This window comes from Sitodiplosis mosellana, unplaced genomic scaffold (assembly GCF_009176505.1).
Source record: "Sitodiplosis mosellana isolate CC-2019 unplaced genomic scaffold, AAFC_SMos_1.0 Smas_scaffold_6181, whole genome shotgun sequence".
NCBI lineage: Eukaryota > Metazoa > Arthropoda > Insecta > Diptera > Cecidomyiidae > Sitodiplosis > Sitodiplosis mosellana.
In genome coordinates, this window is record NW_022601422.1 from 2759173 (window position 1) to 2780572 (window position 21400).

Genomic DNA, 21400 nt, shown 5'->3' on the forward strand with positions numbered 1-21400 from the left:
TTTGTTTATACTATATACGAGTTCGCGACTGCGAGTGATTCATTTTGTGTCGGCCAACGCAACAGGCGTCTAAATTTAATACAACAACACTGAAGTATATACACACGAAAATCGAATGGCCCAAAAATTGATTTTGCGTATCGACGAAATAGCGACGATGAACATACGAAACATGTCGGGAAAGAAATCTCTGGTCGGTCATAAAAAGAAAAGAAGAGCGGCTACAAAAATAGCAAAGCATGCATTAAAAATAAAATAAAAAAAGAAGCATAGTAATATACAAACTAGACACATCAGAGCGGTGATGGCCACAACGACATTCAGCACATCACTTGATTGCCAGTTGCGCGGTTTTAACACACAACAGCAGAGAGAGAGAGAGAGAGAGAGAGAGAGAGAGAGAGAGAGAGAGAGAGAGAGAGAGAGAGAGAGAGAGAGAGAGAGAAACCAATGGCACTATTGTTGGAACGGCGGTAAACGCACAACAATCGTATATGGCGCATGAGCCAAAAGAAGGAACGAACAAAATTGACCGAATCTGAGTGAACAAGAGAGAGAGACGAAGCGAAAAGTAAAACCTCAGCCATAGAGGTACACACACACACACACACACACATAATTAACATTACCGTTATAAATTCCCCATTTTTGGGCAATAATTGCCAAAAGTATGTGTGTATAAGCTTTTAAATATTGCTTATTGCTTATTATGAATGTAGATTTTAGTCAGTTATTGTTTTTTTTTCGGTTTTCATATGTAATTCGTGTGTTTCACTTTAAAGCATTTTCCAATTGCGTTTGACTATTTCAAAACGCGCGCCTGTTTTAATCATTAACCATCAATTAGTACAGAAGTCATGGCAAAAATAGCTGCACTGATGGTGGCGATACCGCTGCTGCTGCTGCTGCCTCGTAATAATGACAACTGCCGCAGGTCGTTGGTAGTCATTCAATTTTCGCATTTGAAATTGCAAATTGTTTTTATTATTACACGCAAATGTTTTTTTTCTCTCGCAAATTTGTATTTTGTCTAAAAATTGATGTAACTATCGTCGTTTTGGGGTATCTTGAGCACTAAATTTCAATGAAGCGCTTGATGAGTTTGCTTACCAAGAGTGTCATTTCAATTGAATTTAATCACACACATTTGACTCGTGCCCAGAACAATGCTAACCGTTAAATAATAGTTTACGCACCACACTCTGTCGATTGATTTTATTAACTTCGGTCGAACGTTGAACTGGAACTTCATTGAGGAATACGAGGAATTCAACATTCCACTGTGGCAGTGTCAGTTTGTTTTGGCTCAGCTGTTGCACCATAGAAACAAAATGACATATGTGCACGGCACATGAGTATATGTGTGTACGGAAAAATTCGTGCCTTTGAGATAGATTGAGTCGTACGCGTGTTTGTGTGTGTGTAGACACAGCACAAAAGAGTAATTTTGGATGGAAACAAAGGCATTGACAATAATGCATTGTATGCGAAGCGAACCGAACACAACACACAGAGTATGTACATATATGGGCCACAAGTCACAACAGCTCAAACAATAAACCAATCAAAAATGTAATCACATTTTGTTGGCTGTTTGAACGAAACAGTGTCTCGATTTCAAACGATGGATATTATGCTATGGTTTTTTTTTTTTGGAAACACACTTTTCAAAGCGATTAGGACAAGTTGATTATTTTGACCGGAATTCGCTCTGAGGCAATGGTCCGAAAAAAAATTATGAAAATATTGTTGAAAAGACCGATAAAGACATTCACGAACCGCATAGAGACCGTTACAGCCCAGAGTGAAACTTTGATTTTTTTTCCCCTCTAAAATGTCTTGAATCACCATGAAATGAAACGAGGCTCAAGATGGAAATTGGTTTTTTTTTTTTGATGGACGGACGGACGTCGGACGGCTAACAAAAATCCAAACAATCATAAATTCGAATCGATATCGATGAATGTGAAAAGTGATTGAATTGATCCGAGGAAATTGAATGCATCGAAATGTCAATCAAAATATAGCAACCGGCTTCAAGCAATTACCTAATGCAATATTAAACGATTTTCCATTTAAATGTTTGAATAAACACACATTAATTGCAACAAACACATATATACGTGGTGGTGATGGTGGTGGGCCTTTGTATATTTGATTGCTTTTTTTCCTTAATTTCGATGTGAATGAACCGACAATTCGCCACTGTATTAGAAATAATAGATGATATATTTCGGAATAGAATGGAAAATTGGTGTGTACAACGCGCACCTCATAGTGAAATTATTGTGTCATCAAACTTCATTAATTCAATTATTCATTCGATTTTCCTTTCGCTCGCGCACTCTCTCTCTCTCTGTGTGTGTCTCTCTCTCTCGGTCAACGCCATATTCGATTGTAATCGGTTATCGCTTTTAGTGCTTCAGCCGACATCGTGTCATCGTCGTAATCACTGCGAGGGCGCAAAATTCATTACGGTGAAATATAGCGATCGATGCTAAATAAATTCAAGTCAATATTATCAGGTTACTTGTACCGACTTGTGTTTCTCTCTCTCTCTCTCTCTCTCTCTCTCTCTCTCTCTCTCTCTCTCTTATTACCGTCGAAAATTGAAGCGTATTGAACGAATTGAGTAACATCGATCGAAATCGAAATGAGAACACCAAATCCTTTCGATAAAAACAGTTGGATTTCATTCGGTTCAAATGAAACTATTTTTGGTACCGTTTATTCGTCGGTGCGACGATGGCGGCATTGGGTCGAAATTCCGATTGGCTAGAATGGCACTGATTGAATGTCGATTGTACATTTGTCGTCGTCGTTGTTGTAATTGTCGCCGTTGCGCATATACAACATACACATGCACAATTGCTTTTTCCTTCTTCATCAAATCATTTTGTAATTGCCAAGTGTTTCGATGACAACGACAACGAAACAAAACAATTAAATCGTAGCCCTCTTTTACTTGATCAACTCTCAAGCAAATGAATTATGATGCAGCTGCCGACGACGATTGTAGTTTATGCTATGTTGAGAATGTGAATATTGCCTCTCGTTCTCTCCTTCTCTCTAACTCTGTTGCGAAAATTGCGCAATTCAACCCGATCTAGCTTATTGTCGCTGTTGCTGCTGCTGGTGCTTCTGAATAGTTCAAAACGAAGTGAGAGATGTTAGCTGAAGGCGCATACATGTTACAACAACAAACAACCACACTGTGCGAGTATAATTGCGATTCATTAACGATGATTTGTATACAAATCGTGATTTATATTAATTGTGGACATTGATTTATTCGACGATATGAATCGATTCGAGCGATGCTTTTGGGAGAAGCAAGAGAGACAAGAAAAAAAACACCGAAGCAGAAGAAGGAAAAAAAAACATATCTCGTCATGGAGAAGCACGAATCACACAACCAGCATTCGCTATGCTACAGCCGCAAAGAGTCGTAAATAAAATTCTTTGTGCACACGGAAACGATTGATTCGAAAGATATATAACTTGGCGTTGAGTTATTTTCAATGCAAAACAAAAACAAAACACAACTTTTTCCGAATGAATAACAACAGCCGTCTTATTTTTGCAGCTTGTGAATATGCCATAGATGGGCTAATCAGTAGTTTTAGCAAACGACTAGCAGATTAAGCGGGAAGATGAAAGCAAAAAAGAAACTACAATATTTTCGCTTTTCCAAGCAGACTCACAATAATTGCAAGTGGAGGAGACGATGGCACTAGATCATCCATGAAATCGATCATCTTCTTCACACTAGAATCGGTACGACGTTGACTTGATTTTGCCAACAAAAAAAAAAAATCAAGTTTGGTTCAAGGCTCCTCCAAATTGAGCTCCTCGAATTCACTGAGTTTGCCCCACAGCAATCACACACATTCAGTGGCACTTTGCTTTTGGGCCACACAGAACAGAACCACAAGAGAAAAAAAAATTCACTCGCGCGCGACAATTACCACTAAAAAAAAAATATCAACAGTTTAGTATAGATTAAATAAATATCAACAGTTTGGTGAGTTTGGTTTTTCTTCTTTTCGATATCATCAACTAAATTCCAAGCACACGCAAAACAAACGAACGGTCGCGCGCGCGATTTGAATCGATACAGCGTCCGAACGCAACTGAAATAAAGAGTGAAACACTCTCGATGTCAACGTGTGTCTCTATTTGTTGCTATTTACGTTGTTTTCCTCTATATGCTATGATCGCACACATTTGACGGCCATGCATGTATGTGTATGTCGTCGTTGCCGTCGTTGTTGTCGAACGGTTGTGTGTTTAGCCATCAGATTGTATGTTCCGTCGTACTTGCGACCGCATCATTTTTATTCAAATTCTGTATGTGTTTTTTTGTTTTCATATATATTTCGTATGTTTTCCATTATTTTGGTTTTGTTGTATGTTTTCGTTGTTATTTCGCTCTTTTTTCATATAGGCAATTTTTGTTTACGTTCAATTTTCCTTTCTTCTACTTGGCCTACGTTTTGTTGCAACGCTGCTACTGTATGTGTGTTTATATATGTGTATTTAATTCTTGTTTTGTTCATCCAGTTCTTGTTGGGTTGTTCGCGTCATTTATCTCTTTATTTGTTTCGAGCGAATGTGTTCATGTACGACGACGACGACGACGACGACGATGGCGGAAAAATAATGTGTGTGCAATGTAAATTGTACAACATATTTATTCTTTTGAAATGGCCTCTCGCTCCGACTCACTTTTTATCACACTTGATCTGGTCGCTCTTTTTCACTCCGATGAGCATCTGCACTCTCTCAGATGGTTGACAGCCAGTGTTATGCTCTTTCGGTGTGTCGGTAGTATTGCCGTTTTATTTTTCTGTTTTGTTGTTGTTGCTGCTGTTTTTTCGTTCACTTCTTTTGTATTCAACGTTGGTAAAAAGCAACAGACAGACACACAGTTTGAATTTAAATATGCGTACGAGTTACGTCGTAGATTTATAACTGGAATAAGTATCAATTAAAAGTGCAACAATGAAAACCGTAACTCTTGAGAGGCCTACGAACCGACGGACCGACCCAAAGATAGAGACAGCAATGATACTCTTTTTGCTCTGTCATTTAACCTTGTACGTGGCTGTATACTGAAGAAAGAAAGAAAAAAGCCATAGTGCAGAGCAGCCGTGCGAACGGTTGCAACGTCTTTCTATTTTAAAAGCATTCAATTGAAAGATGGCCATTTCATTGCATTAGAAGATAAAAAAAAAAAACACTTTTCCAAACGAGAGAAAAAAAAGAAAGAAATAAAAGCCGGGAGAAAGAGTGAGTCGTTTCGTTTTCGAGCGAAATTTTATGGAGAATCATTTAAGCCGAACAAATAACATCCACCTCATGTTTTCTTCATAATGTTTCCGATACTTGAACGAACATTTTTTCATTTCGATAGAAATGGTTTTTTTTTTTTGCACTTCATTGATCTTGCCCTCACAGATTATAAAAGAAGAAATGCGACAAGTAAAAGGCGCTTTAAAATGCACGTATGCGAATGAAGGTGCACAAAAGGGGTCAGTATTTATTGCCCACATCCAAAACTGGGAATATTTTCTACTCAAACAGTTCGGCGTTTATGCTGTGTATTGAATACACCATTTTCAGTTTATGACGTCAATCAAATGACTAATGCACCGATTACTATATACGTGAATATCGAATGTTTGTTGCGAATTGTGCACACATTTTCTTTGCGAAGAAAAAAATCAAAAGACGAGAAAACAATGCAGCAACAGCAACAACAACGAGAGACAAGGAATGAAGAAGAGAGACAAAACGAAAGAAAACAGCATTGAATGGCATGATAATTGCCATCGATGCTAGCTTGTTTCTCCTGTCATTTTACTGCACCACATTATATGCATCATATACTCTCTTTTTTATGCCAAACAAACCGGAAAATCTAAGGCTGAATGGCAAATCGAACGAGAATAGCTTTTATGACTGCATATTATCATACGGTTAGTGCAAAAGCATTTATTGTCCTACCTAACGCGAGCGCTATCTGTTCGGTTTGAACATGAAAACAAACAAATTGATCCATACAGAGTTATAATACAACAACATCTCTATATAGAGGAAACGCTGTGGTTCGTTTTGTTCGGCATACTTTTTATACACTTCCTTCATTTCCACCGATTCATATATCGGTTGGCAGCTGGAGTCAATTTGTTTGTGTTCATGTTCGCACCGAATAGATGGCGTTTGCGTTACGGAGAGCAATAAATGCGTTTGCACTAAAGGTATGCATATTATACTCCATTGCACACACACAAACACAAACATGTCGTGACATTTTCCAAAAGACCTTTTTCAATGAAAGTATTTTCAGTTTTCGTTTGTTTTTATCGTTTTATCGCATGATTAGAACCGGATCAACGCAAAATACGACGATGGGACCACTAAAAGTGAATCGGCACAGAAAAAAAAAAAACACAAGAAAACTTGTTCTGCGAATAGTCGCGAGACCATACACACTGCTTCACTCACAGATGACTCAAGACAAAACCGATTAACTCATGAATTTAGGCATACTCACACACCGAATGACATCACACATCGATGACATTTTACTATCGCATCAAAAACAATGTACAACATTGTCAATATCTTAATCAAACGTCGTCATTCCGTTTGCTCTTTCGTACAGGAACATAAACAACAACAACATGGATTTATCACTGTTTACACCAAAGTGATTGGCTCGTCAAATTTTCGCACGAGATTCACACAGGTCGACATTTGTTCTATTTTTAAATGGTAAGAAGGCTTGAGTGCACGCAAGCTATCGATTGAAAAGCGATTTGTATTGATTTTTGTTCGGTTTGGTGCATTGCAAATGTCATACACAATTTTTGACCACTTGTTCAACCGATACATTGACATGATAGTGAAGGCTTGTTTTGTCCAATAGTAAAAAGCTTCGCCAAAATTTCAATAAATACTTTTCGCGCGAGATTTGTACGCGTCTGATAAGGTAAGTGACATTGGTCAGAACATTTCTCGCCAGCACACACATTTCGATTTATAGAATAATGGACTTATGAGATTGTGAAAAGATAAGAGTTTGAAACAAGATATAACCGCATAAAACCTGCAATTCATTTGTAGTGAAAGGCGTCAAAGAGGAAGGCGTTGTTGGTATTTCGAGGGAAAATTATCGGTTTGCACTTTGGACAAAATTATCAGTTCGATAAAGGAAACACGGAAAAAAGCACACAGCGTTGACATTTACCAAAACACAACCACGTGACATTAATTTGGGCTAATGACCGATTGAGAGAGAGAGAGTGTGTGTGTGTGCGTTCAATGCATTGCGAAGTGTTTGCAAAATGAAATAGAGGAAAAGTATGTGTGATTCAGTGCACAAATCGATTAAATGCCATTACAACAACGACAGCAACGGGCAGCGGCAACAAAAAAGTGACAGTCAAAGCATTACCAAAGACTCTGAATACAATTTCCATCTGATAATGCTTTCATTGTCTCTCTGCCGACAATGAATTCAACTTGTCTGAATGTATTTTTCCTCATTGGAAATGGTGTGTGTGTGTGTGTTCACGGTGCAAAAACACGCTTTGCACTTTTGCCAACAGTAAAAAGTGATGAAGGCGAAAAATAATATGTACAGCTGAGATAATATGAATAAAGCACAGCACGACTATAGCTTACTAATTCATATATTCTGTGTACAATGATGTCATTTTCGCTGGAGCGGAATATTTTCAGCAGTTTGCTCCGAGCGCGTTCGTTTCTCTCGCTGTGCAGGCACATGCCAAGATGCACTCAAGTTGTCATTTCATTTGGAAATGAACACAGAATGAATATCTTGTTTAGTGTCAGGTTTTATGCAAAGATTTTGGAACGTAATGTGGCGGATGAGCGTTGAACGCTTGGTTGAGCAGCATTTGCATTTGATTTTCATGTCAGTTAGACTAGTTTTGATGACACAAATCCGCGCACAAACGAGCAATGTCTGATTTGAAAATGGCTCTCAGAATTGCTAAACGATTTATGAGCAGCAGCAGCAACAATAGCAACGGGGTAGAAAAAAAAAGTGATGAAAATTGCACTTTTTGACATATAATTCCGCTTATTGATTGCAAAGCGGCAATTTTCGCATATTATTCCCTCGCCGCGGAACGTACGCAAATTAACATAGAAAAGCACATAGTCAATTTTCAGTAAGTAATCACGATCATCTTCAGTAAATTATGTTGTGAAATTTGGTGTGTTTATTTGCGTAACGCGTGCGATAATTTGCATTTGTAGCACGTTGATAATTTGTGTGTTTGAGTTTTCCGATGCAAAAATTATACACAATAAAAATGAGTGAACGGACGAGCAAGCAAGATGGAGAGCAGCGAAAGAGAGAGAGAGAGAGAGAGAGAGACGGAGGAAATGAGCGGCAGCACGGCCACCAAAACGCGAATAATATAAAACAAATACACAATGGTTTTGCGCAGAGCAATGCACATCACAACAAAGCCGAGACATCGAGTGCGAGATATGCTGTTGTTGTTTTTTTTTATTCGCGCGATCCGTGTGACGCTCGTTTGCCGTGTGCTCGCGCGATGATGATGTTAATGATTATGATTTGTGATTGTTGTTCGCTTTCATTGTCTTCATTTCCATTACCATTTCCATTTTCATTTCCATTTGCGATGATGATTGCAAATGCATTTTTCCTCTTCAGCTAGCCTGCCTTTGCCTTTGCCATTGCCATTGTGTAATTGCGGCAGAAAATATAGGCAGCAAGTGAAGTAATCAAGTAGGAAGTATTTTAATTTCTACTGGATGTGTGTGAATAGGTCGATACGTGTTTCTTTTTTCTAGCTTTAGCGTGTTCGAATGTTTGCGCACGTTTTTCACTTTCAGCGTGAAAATAACAGCCTCGACGGTGCGGTGCGGTGTGGTGTGGTGTGGCTTTGTTTCGGTTTGTATTTTTGCGGCAAATGCTGTGTATACGGTAAGTGCCTCATATTTAGATATTGTATCGCACATTTCTTTACTTATTACTTTCGATGAAGTTGATTTTATTTTTTCTTCTTCTCCCTATGCCTTGCACAAGCAAACGGATAAGAAAATATAATGAGATCCATATTACGGCCATTTTTTACGCTGTAGATATTACAATTGATACTTTACGCACTCACGTCTGATTTATGACGTTCATAATTTGCCAAGAGATCAGATTGAGATTGGTAAAATGTTACGATGCGTACGACGATGACCGAGACGACAAAGTCTACGATGACGACGGTTTCGAAATACGATGAAAATGATGTAGAAAAGAAAATTTGAGAAAGAGAAGAAAAAAAAAACACCGCTATTTGTTCACCTTCGGCGTGTACAAGATTAATTTGTGTGAAGAAAGAAAAAAAAACGACGAAGCGCAGATATATTATTTCCGAATCGAGGTACCACTCGTGAAATTACAATCACCCGGTGATTAATTCAGCATATGTTTCCACACACTACTGCCTATTCGAAACACACCATACGATACATAATGTAATTGATTGAAGGAAATAATTTTGTTTTTCTCCTGTACAACAGCGGATCTTATCGCAGTCTCAACATGTGTGTGTGTGTACTTGCGAACTTTCTATCGTGCTGGTGAATCGTCTCTCGTGCAATTTTGCATACGAGATTTTCATAAGTCAGCCGAGTTGAGTTAAAACGAGTCATTGCTCAGCTTCACGTAGTCAGAGCAAATACTAGTAGCACTTTTTGTTTGAGGAAATGAAATGGTACAACAGCAGCAGCAGCAGTTGCAGTAGCACCCAAGGAAGTCCGAAGAGAAAATATGCGCTGAAATGCGCACAATCTCCTCACGACCGTATTCATGATAAAGTGCCAACGTCGATCAAAAGACATTGGGCCTCTTCCACTTTGCCAAATGGTTCGAGCAGTATATTGTTGGGCGAAATGAAAGATTGATCTTGACGATCATTATTTCGCATTACGTGATCAAACGTATCACTGCATTTGGCCAAAGGCAGGCTTCGTTTCATGAAACACGTTTTATCAACCACAAAGCCATTCATTCTGCATAATTGTATGCAATTAATCGCTCGCCTTGTTGGCGCTCGAACCATTCACCGCGAATCTATACGCGCAAGTACCCGAGCCGCCTTACGCTATCGAATGTCTAACGACGCCAATTTTCAAAATCGTAAACAAGTATTCAATGCTTGGGCTCGCACATGATGAACCGTCAAGTGTACAAGAACTCACTCATGTCATTGATGACATACTCTGCTTACTTACTGAAACAACAACACCACATGCACACACCACGATTCATAGCCGTCGTCGTTTATTTTCGCATGAATGGAAAACTGTGTTTGTTGTGTGTATATATGTCATTCGTCATCGAAAGGAAAAATTAAAAAAAAAACACACATCGTTTGAAAGTTCTGCGGTATTTTTTCCCCTTGTATCGTCGACGACCTCTCTTTCACACCTTCTGTGTCTTTTACTCGGATTTCCATGAAATCATGTACACTAATTATTATTTTGGCATTTATTTATGCGTGTTTTTTTTTCTTCTATGCTTCGCTTGTTAATAAATTCAAGAATAAATTTCTGCATGCAATGTGCCATTCACCGCGAACGAAACAAAAGTCAATCGAAAACTTTTTCGTTGCAATTTTTTTAAAATTTAATACTGTTTTTATTGATGACATTTTGCGTGAAATCTACTGGGAAAAAAATGCATGATATGTAAATAAAATATATATATATAAAAAACACCCACCTTCAATACGATGGACAGACTGCTTGCAGTTGCTGATTCAGAAAATACACTGTCGTGCGAGTGTGACAATGTTTCACGGCTGAAATCACTGTGGAACGAAATGAAAAAAAAAAACACACATATCAAATTGAAAACAAAAACAAATACCCAATTACACATTCACATTGATTTGAAACTAAGACAGCCTGTCACCAGACACCTTAATTGCTAATGAGTTTTTTTTTGGTACGAAGGCGACACAATTCACACACTCATGCCGATCACTAAACCGATTCTTATTTGATGCAAACTTTCTTGGCCATTTCAACACTTTCCCCGTCGATGTCATTTAATTGTTAACCATTTTTGTTTTGTTTCGGTTCGGTTCGGCTTCTTTGGATCAATTCGTAAAATTTATATTTACATCATCAAAAAAAATTTCATATCCGGGACCGAGTACCAGTTGTTTATGTGTTTTGACGACCGATTTTCGAAGCATTAATGTGGGAAGATTGAAAATGAAATGGCATAAAATAAACAATCGAAATTGCGACTATAAATATTGCAGACATGAGTGTGTGGGCAGAGAACCAAATTGCAGAATGATTGACGAAAGATCTTCAGAGTTCACACCACAAAGAGGAGAAGAAGAAGAAGAAGAAGAAGAAGAAGAAGAAAAAAATCTTGTCTCTCATTTGTCTGACGTAAATCTAATTGATTCCGTTGAATTACCTTCCTATTTTTTTCAATTGTTTATTGGGAAATAAACGAGAAACAAATTAGTTTTTCGTAGCTTTCACACCTCCGATGAACCGAAAATTGAGATTTGTTGCCGCCAAAGGAAGTTGCTTGGATAGTATCTCGGCTATTTCTAGAGTTTATGGTTTTAATTCATGGGTCGCAGTTGAAATAATGTTTGTATCGAACGCTTTATGGTTCTGATTCAGTCAGCGGTCAACGGTCGGCGAAAATATGAATGACCAGTGCCATTCGGAAAAAGGAAAAAAACAATCAATTGTCGTTTGGTTGTCAAGAAGAGAAACGCGAGTAAATGAAAGCATATACTTCAATTGTTGCTGATTTTGTTTCATTTATTCCAAACAATAATTGCCTTATCTGATTATTTATGTGGCCATTTGTGTTTCGTCGTAGTTACAATTTTAATGTCGAACAAATGAAAAAAAAAAATACTGGTTTTCCTCGTCCCGATAACGCCGTCCCATGTGAATAGTATTCAGCTTCACTTTTGATTTCATTGGGACGTTCACAGAGAGCTTTCGAGCCGCATTTGCAAAATGTCTAACTCATGAAATAAACCGTGAATTGGCCATTGGTTTCAGTTTAAGTAGGTGCGCGAGCGAGCGCTCACGCATACCTGAAAGTGGCTCTTGTTTCGTTGGCATACACGCAAACATGCGCGCGCTCGAATTGGAGAGCACATCGAATTAATAATGATGCGATGAGAATGGGACTCTGCACAATTTTATGATCTCTCGAAATTCGTTTTTCGATAAAAATGTGAGTGTTGTGTGTGTGCATTGATTGGTAATTTATGACCGGTCGAGGAAATGAAATTTATTGGATTTAACTTACTTGTCGAGTAGACGGCCTTCGCTCAAGCTACGTTGATAGTCAATCATTTCTCTGGTCAAATCGCTATCGGTTTCTGTATCCAAATCCATGACACCGCCGCCACCGGCACCACCGGAATGAATCAAACGTTTGCCAGCTCCGTCTTTAGCGTAGTAATATGCTCGTTTTGTAGCAGCCAACAGGTTGGATTGATTTGCCGATCGAATCAAATGTGATGATTGAAAATCGGACAAATCGTCGGGCAATACATCATCGTCGATTGATTGAGCACTTAGCGAACGAATTGTTGATACGTTCGTCAAATCGCCTGGGTACTGTTGATGCCCGCCTGCCCCAAACGTATCGAACAAGAAAAATTGGATGATAAAATATGTATTTCCAAGTTTTTCGATTAAATTGCACACACACTAACATTTCAAGTGTGTGTGCGTGTGTATGTACCAGGTAATTTATGATGCAATCACAAAACAGATACAAAATAAAATGCCTTTCGAAAGAGAGAAAAAAAAATGGTGCATTTTATTGGGTAATTTACCTTCGTTTTGATGGTAGTAGTTTTGATGTTGTTGCACGATCGGCCGAATGGCATCGGCATGAGCCAATGTGCGTCTACGGAAAATTCGACGCAAATTGCGCAAGGGATGAAAACGACGACGTCGCTTGTGACTTTCTGCAAAATTTATGTTTATGTCGCCGGGAAACGAGAAAAACACACAGTAAGAAAATTTCTTGTTATATTCCTATTCGAACATCAAAGTTTTCTGACGATTTTACACACACATACACACATTCGAGGCTTAGGCTAAAATAATTGAACTCGATTTTCCTCGCCTGACGATCTTATCGACGCAACAGTATAAATCTAACTAAATGCTTGAATCGAACGAAAAGTTTTCGTTTTCGCACAAGCCCAGATATGCAACTTTGTCGTATCTTCGAGAATTGTTTGTGTTGGTTAGTTGGATGGCTGTGTTTGGTTTCACTATCTTTTTCCATTTGAAAGGCGCGCTTATATACACACACAAATACCAAATGCCTTCAAATGACAACGATGACGGCTACGGCGGCGGCGACAACAACCGAGTTGTGTGCTTTCGACACAAACCGAATCATAGGCATCTAGCTAAGCTGGCAAGAAAGCGCGCTCACCCACAAAACTAGTTCGATTTAGCATACATGAGGAACGACGAATCAAAAACACAAAACAAACATATGAACCGTTCAGAAGTGGATACATTAGGATGAAGAATGAACGAAACGAAGAAAAAAAAAACGAAAACACTATTGAGTGGATGTAAAGAGCGAAATGAAGGCAAGTGTTCTTTGATATATGCCACCAACCACAATAACAACAATAATCACCGCATTTTGCCATACATTTGTTTCAAAAACTGCAAACAAAGTGGCCGATTTCTTATTATTATTTTTTTCGCTCTCGTTTCAATAACAAGACACCCAAACTAATGTTACCTACGACACTTTTTGTCCAGCTAAATGTCGAATTTGTTTGTTTTGTTCAATTTGATTCGATGTATTGTCGAGTGTCCACTTGCGTCTTGCACTCAATTGGTTTCTTCTGGTTTACAGAATTGTCACACACACACACACACACACAAGTTTCATTCGATTTGCGTAAAATGTGATTTCATTCACAAAATGTGGTCGGAGGACTATGTTTCAATCTTTCTTTCGGCTTAAACAATGAATTAAAACAAGCAGCAAAGAACCAGCACACGCACCACATACGACAAACTAGATTCGTGTAATGTTTCTATTTTACTGTATATTATTATGACAACCGTTGACGACACAAAACGACGTCGTTGTCGTTGTTTCTTGAACTAAAACTTTACTTTAGTTTCGAGTACACAATACTAGAATTCAAACGGTTCATATCTCTCCGAATAGCTGGCTGCCTCTTACACTCTCTATCTCTCTGTCTATGTGTGTGTGTGTGTGTGTGTCTGTATTTGTCGACGGTTTTGATTTGATTTTTCTACGCAATACTTATATTGTTGCGTTTATTTGTCGCGCTTTCGGTTCACCATACAATACATACACTCAATTTGCGATATTGTGATTTATTCTAAATTGGAGCGTGTACTGTCAGCCCAGAGACCTAACATCAAACTAAAATATCGCGCATTCAAAGCGATTTCGACAATGGAAACTATATTTAAGCCATCAAGTATATGGCGGTTTCGCAATGTTGGCGTGAGTGCGAGCGCAAATACGGCTCGTTCACTTGATTGCTCGCACACACGCTCCACATACGCACTTGACTCGCATTTTCAATCACGTGTGTACAATTTTTTGTTGTTGCTCTTTTTGCGTTGTTGTTATTGTGTTCGACAAATTGAAAATCACCTACGAATCGGTGAATTTGGAATGGAGCATTTTGGTATGAAGGTATTTGCTTTGGTGCAAGTTTGTGTGGCACTTATGGCATCGAAGTCATGAACTGAATCTGCCAAATGTATTGTTTCTACAACGCCGAAATTGCGCGTACACACACTGTGCGCTCGTCGGGCTATTGCTGAATAAAATCGAAACAAAAAAGAAGTAATAATCAACTCGTGCGATGAGTTGCAAAACGGCAGCTCAGCTTGCAAATTTGTGGTCAATTGTGCGGTAATTGTTATATGTTTATTATGACTTCTATTTTTGACGTCGAAAAAACCAATTTCACTTTCATTAAAGACTTCAAAATAAGACTAAAATGAGTTGAAACAGAAAAAAAATAAAACACAGCGCGTTGAAACAAGAAACCTGCGTTCGTTATGAAATGCATGCAAATTTTTTTTCTGCACTTGCGAAATATTCAGCAGACAGTTGCTTCATTGCACTTTTTAATAACGCGTATGTGTGTGTTTGTGTGCGCGCGCTACGATGTGCTAATGATCAATTTCATTTACAAAGATAAATTATTGATAACAAATACACACATCGACCATGTGGCTAACGGATTGGATAACGTCTAAAGCCATAGTTGAAAATATTCGGTCATTTAATCAGTTACGTATTGCCAAATGAATAAGTTCGAATGAATCGTTTAGTCTTTTATGTTCGCCGAAGCTTGCCGCCTTCTCGATTACGGTTTGCCGAAGCTCACCAACTCTGGATTATCGAGTCGAATCCGAGCCGATAGCGATTACAATTCGCTCGACATGTTTTGTGTCAGAGATGCCGTTTCAATATCTTGTGACGCGCAATTCGATATCTTTTAACGAGCGCTCACATCTTTTCCATTTGTTTTTTTTTCTCCTTTTAAGGGATCGAATAAGCTGGGCTTTTCTATTCGTTTCGTTTTTGTTACCTGTTATTGAGCATTTCCGCGCCGTATTGAGCATTATGTTCGAATCAATACAGAATTTCTGCATCGATGTTGCCATTTGATTCTTGACAATCGCATTATTATCATCGACACTAGCACTGTTACCCTCGTTCATTACGTATTGGCATCGTTGATACTTTTTCTTTTTCGCCGATAACTTTGTCGATTTCTTACATCTGTCACTCATTTGAGACTGGAAACTTTGCACTTCGTTTTGCTTTTTTTTCCACTCTTCTCTTCCTCCACTAAACTAAAATCATTCGAGAACTATAGCCGCTCGATTCAAAGTCGTTTTCAGAAATAAAGCCGTAAGCTACATTGCCACATTGGCAGCACGTTTTCTTTGCGCTGATTTTCGTTCCTCACTCGTTGCAACTTGTTGTGTGACTTTTATAAATCTTTTCTCTGTTCTTAAACTTAAATTCGATTATAGCTCGTTCGGATTCGTTCAGATTCTTCGAAACTTCATGGAAAATGTAGTGAAAAATAGATTATGAACCTAAAAATAGATAATGCCCAAGAGCTCAACAGTTTTCTCAATAATTTTCGCAGAATAAAATGTTTCTTTGCCGAAAATTCATCGAGCCACAACTTGCTGATGACATGGTACAGTTCAATTCGATTCGGTAAGCGACATTAAGCAGCAGCTGAGCGCTCGCCTCGCACTGATGCTTCCGAAATTCGTATCGTTGGTTTTTATCACGCGCGGAATGTATACAAACGAGAATGCCAAGCGAATGTGTGTATGTCGTTCGCTCTCTGCCTCTGAATTTATACTACCTTGCGATTTGGATGAAAGCGATACAGCACCAGAATTTTCCATTGTCATTGGTGGTGAGTTTTCTCGTACGCATGACATCAGCCCAGCTGACATCTAAAAGGGGGATAAAAGAGAAAAAGCAGAACAGGAAATTAGAATGTGAGAAGCAACAACAGCAACCAAATTGTGTGTATATTAACGAATTTCAGTATGAGATTAATATTATCCACATGAAATATTCAATGCTTAACTCCAATCGGTCCATGTGCATGGGTCGTGCATGGCGTTCAAATAGATGCGTGGTTTATTCCCAATATTTTTCTTCTAACCCGAATATTACTTCGGCTACAACATGATTAAAGCTACTTTTCAATTAAAACGCCAGTGGTGTTCCGGCATCTGGCCTCATTCGAATGGATCTCCCCCCGAATTTGAGATACATATGTTGTGTAAATATGGGTTTTTTTTTGCGTCAAGGACACGGCAGGTCAAGGTCTCTAACACAGTTTAAACGCTCTTCCACTTTCTTAAAACGTGAAAATAGAATATCAACCTACTCAACATAAACACACATACACACTGACACAGTCCATATCACGCAGGTAGAAGCAGTAACTCGGCCGTAGCACGCGTATATCGCATGAATGCTATTACTTTCAGAGCAATGCCATAAATCTGCATGTACAGTGGGACACTTCGGCGCAATTTTCGTAAACGCAAGCACTAGATGCCGAAGGGAGTCTATTATCCAAATGGCAAAAATGCGTCGTCGTCGTTCGACATGCTTTTTGTGAATCGAACAAAATCATGACCTATCACACTCGAAATTACATTTCGCACACATGCACACACATACTCATTCTCTCCATGGAAACAAATTCCCTTGAGCCAAAATATTGACGGAATATTCAATTGGAGCATTTTTTTTTCTGTGCTTCGAAAACATTTTATACAGTCGTTGCATTATTATGCTTTGATACCCAGCCACTAGTATGCAGTATGGCACTTTTTGCGCGTTCTCGACAAAAATCAATCGAATAAATTGAATATGAACACTTGACGAAAAAGAAAACATGTCATCGAAAACGAACAACTCGTAAAAAATTATGGCCAAATTGTATGACACTTCAACGCTCTGTTTGGTTTTTTTTCTAAATTTAAGAAAATTATCTGAAATGATGACGACAACCATTTCATTCAATTTTTTAAATGAAACACTTTCAACAGCATTAAACCTATTGAAAAGACACTCACTTTTGAACCAACAATTCGAGAAATGTTTTAACCCGATGTCAAAATATCCATAAATTTTCACTTAAACTTACAACTAACACTATGTCAATGCAATATTGCTTGAGTGCAATATGTCATGAACTTCTAGCACACCAAATTATAACTAATTAAAATATTCTAATTTGATCGAGTTCCATAGTGCTTGAATGCATGGCCAAGCATAAAAGACATCATTAATCTTGTTTAAACTTCATTTCGGCGCTATTCATCTTGAAATATTTGTTTAAGAAAAACGCTGAATTCTAAATCAAATTTTGAATTTTGGCAAAATGTATCAAGTGAAAAATGACTGCACAACCTATTAAACTCACATTGACATGAATTTATGCAATTTCAATGAGTTCGAAATGTTTGACCGGCTTGAATTAAGTTAGAAATGAACTGAGCAATGAGCAATGCTTGGTAAGCACCCGAAACATTCTGAATTTTTGTTCAAAATGACCATGTTGAACTGATTGAACTTTCTGACTTTTGAAAGAGATCGCATTTTCGGGTGAGCGTATGTGCGAGTGTGTGAGAGTTTCTCAACGGGCTATTATTGGGTGTAAATGGTCAAAATGCTATTTTAAAATGAGATACTAAACGAAAGGGCAACCTCTAATTTTGGCAACATTTATTTCGAGCGTTCATACAACGTTTGGGCCGTTCTACCACAATAACCACACCATATAAAGTTAGTTTTTCTCTATCCAGTAGGGTTTACAAACGTTTCGACAAATACCGCAAACGGTGTTATAAAAACGTTATTTTTCTGTAGTGTTTTTTTTGACAGTCCAAAATACCGCAGAAATAACGATAAAAAACGAAAAAAACGTTTTTTGGGCGGTATATAACGGCTCTGTAAAAAAACGTTTTTAAGAAACACTGAAAAAAATAACGCGTTTTTAAACCCTACTATCCAGAGAGAAAAAGAAATGGCGAGTCATCGATTTAACAAATCGATAGCCATTCAAGCATATAATTGTTGTGGGAAACAAATCAACAAAACAGAATACGTTGGTTAGTCGCAAAGCAAATGCCATGGCATGTGAAGAAAAATGGAAAGGTGGATGCAAATGCACTAACACAAACACTATCTCTCTCTGTATGTAATAAATCATCTACAAAAGGCACTAATTTGACTTTGCCCATGGACGGCATGGTTTCTGTCCATTTAAACAAATGACAGCCGAATCCATACGATCCAACAACAACAAAAAATAGATTCTCAATCACACTCACTACCTAATTAAGCGACTTTCGCACAATCGACGGAATGTTACACCCAACAACAAAACAACACCATCCAAATCAATCAATCGCTTGGCGCGCGCACACGACAAACATGTATTCTCATTAAAGTTCGAACGAATGAAATTGATGGCAGTCGCACGAGTTCACACACCATATTCCGTATGCGAACTGTGAGAGTTCGTTTTTAATATGCTCCAAATGACGATCACTCGGTCGGAATCAACTGGAGCGCTTGCCACCTTCACAATGGCAACAACGCAACGCAACAAGAATAACGATTGTTAAATCGAACAACATCGAATCTGTCATTTCAAGAAATCGACATTTTTTTCCAAGCGTTTCTCGTACATAAAGGAGCGAAATAGAAAGAGAGAGAGAGAGAGAGAGAGAGAGAAAAAGAAAAAAAAATGCTTGTGTTGCGCGATGCTTGTTGCATTTTGTGCTAATTTGGTCGTTCTGCGGTTTGCATTCGCCAATTCAGTACATTTTATGTATTTAATATTATTATTATTTTTGCACATATAAGACAAACATGGTTTTAATTTGATATTTCCAGTGAAATTCGATTTGTGTATATTATTATTATTGCATTGATGTAATACAGCAACAACAAAAAAAACAGAAGAAGAATACAAAAAATGATACACAAACTAAAATTGGCTTCGACTCGATCTTGATTGCTCAACGGATGATTCATTGGGGGAGATTCGATTGTGGGCAGCACATTGCCAGTAAATCATTAGATTATTTTGATGCGGGAGACGAGCACAATATTGCACAGGCCCGCGGAATTCATCAGAACGCAACACAAAACGTTGAAATTGTTGCACAATGTCAACCAAATACGCGCAAATCGAATCGATTTTTCTCGAAGCGCATTTCTTTGGCTTCATTGGAATCGGGTTTGAAATGTGACACACAGCCAGTAAATTCATTGAGTATTTGATGATTCCACCATTAATTTTCATGAACTTTTCCATTGAAAACAATAAACATTACCCTCGACCGTAGAATGTTTCAGCTCTGATGGGTGTGCAAAGTTAAATAGCAAGTGAAAAAATAAATAAATTTAATACAGCAATTTGCCTGCAAAGGTTAATGTGAATGTGACACCGATATTTTGCTACACAAGCATTCAGTGTATCTTAACTGTCGTTCATGCACATAACCTTCATCATATTTTTACTATCGATCAAACAAATAGTATATGGCGATAGTAGAGCTGTCTATGCGATATGATAACAGTATACCAAAACAAAAACTACTTCCAATGTGCACCGCACCGTTGAACCGTTTTCACCGTAAATGTGTCGGAATTTATTAATTATAAAACTTGGTTTGAAATAAAAAAGCGCCCTTCTCGTCTCGTTCAAACCACACACACACACATGCAAAAAACGTGCTCCAGTGGAACATAAAAAAGTACCAAATATTGGATTCTAGAAATAGACCAAGAAAATTCCACTGTTTATTGCCGGATTCGAAACTTTAAAATGAATCTCACTTCAAACGAGATTTGTTATCAATTGACATTGAGCAACAGCCGGTCGTCGTCGTCGCTTTTTATTTGCAAATGGGACACGACAAATTGTTCAGAATGTCGAAAATAGACTGGGCAAATTGTTCCGTGTGACGATGAACGCGGAGCGAGTGAGCGTTTATTTAAGCCAGTTTATGGTAAATTGAATCGCATTTTGACTGTACTAAGTGGACGCGAAACATGTCAGCCGTGCTCAAATTCAGTAACGTCACACACAAAAATGATCTGAATATAAAATTGAATGGAGGGTTTTTGTGTGCATTTACTTTAAGTATGCAATTGCAAAAGGTCACATTTCAAGTCACATTCAGTAGATGCACAGACGCTCTCTATATGTGCCCCTCTTGTTTCTCTCTTTCTTTCTTACTTCTCTCTCCCTCCCTTTTCTCTCTGTCTATCTAATGATGATAGACAAACACGCTTTCAATAATCAATTTATGCTGATGCAAAATATTGTTTGTCATACTGGCATTGCCACAAAATGTGCATGCAAAATTTGTAAAGGTGAAGTGCTTTTCACTCTCTGCCCCGCTCTCTCTCCGGCTATCCACAGAAAAAAAAAAACAACAAAAGGCCCAAACTATTAACATTCACATTGGCAGGCTAATGGCAATAGCATACTCCAGTTTGTGTTGTGTGCGCTCTTGTAATACACACAACAGCTCAGCTGGTTTTTAGATTGAGCTGGAACAGCTGAATATTGTTATTTATGCTAATGCACTCCGAACGCGCACGCTGCGCATACCTCTCGAATGTTTCGCATATTGTGTATATCTGCAACAAAAAAAAAAAACAGCGGCAACTTCAACGGGCAAAAAAAGACGAGCCATCATTTGAACGATGACAGCAGATGTTTCCGAATTTTCCGCATTCTTTCACTGAAAT

General features: G+C 38.2%; 1 protein-coding gene across 12 annotated transcripts in view; it reads right to left on the reverse strand.

Moving 5' to 3' along the window:
- The window catches only part of LOC129576309 (hybrid signal transduction histidine kinase A), a 46125-nt gene that overhangs the window by 7769 nt on the left and 16956 nt on the right, over positions 1–21400 (reverse strand). For 8 of the 12 annotated variants that reach the window (XM_055461193.1, XM_055461199.1, XM_055461197.1 and 5 more), the window contains 4 exons: positions 16470–16563; positions 12891–13025; positions 12356–12683; positions 10784–10871 (listed from right to left, as the gene is read on the reverse strand). In XM_055461193.1, coding sequence (XP_055317168.1) covers positions 10784–10871; positions 12356–12683; positions 12891–13025; positions 16470–16563 — 645 coding nt within the window. The other 4 variants (XM_055461198.1, XM_055461191.1, XM_055461200.1 and 1 more) reach the window with 4 other exon arrangements.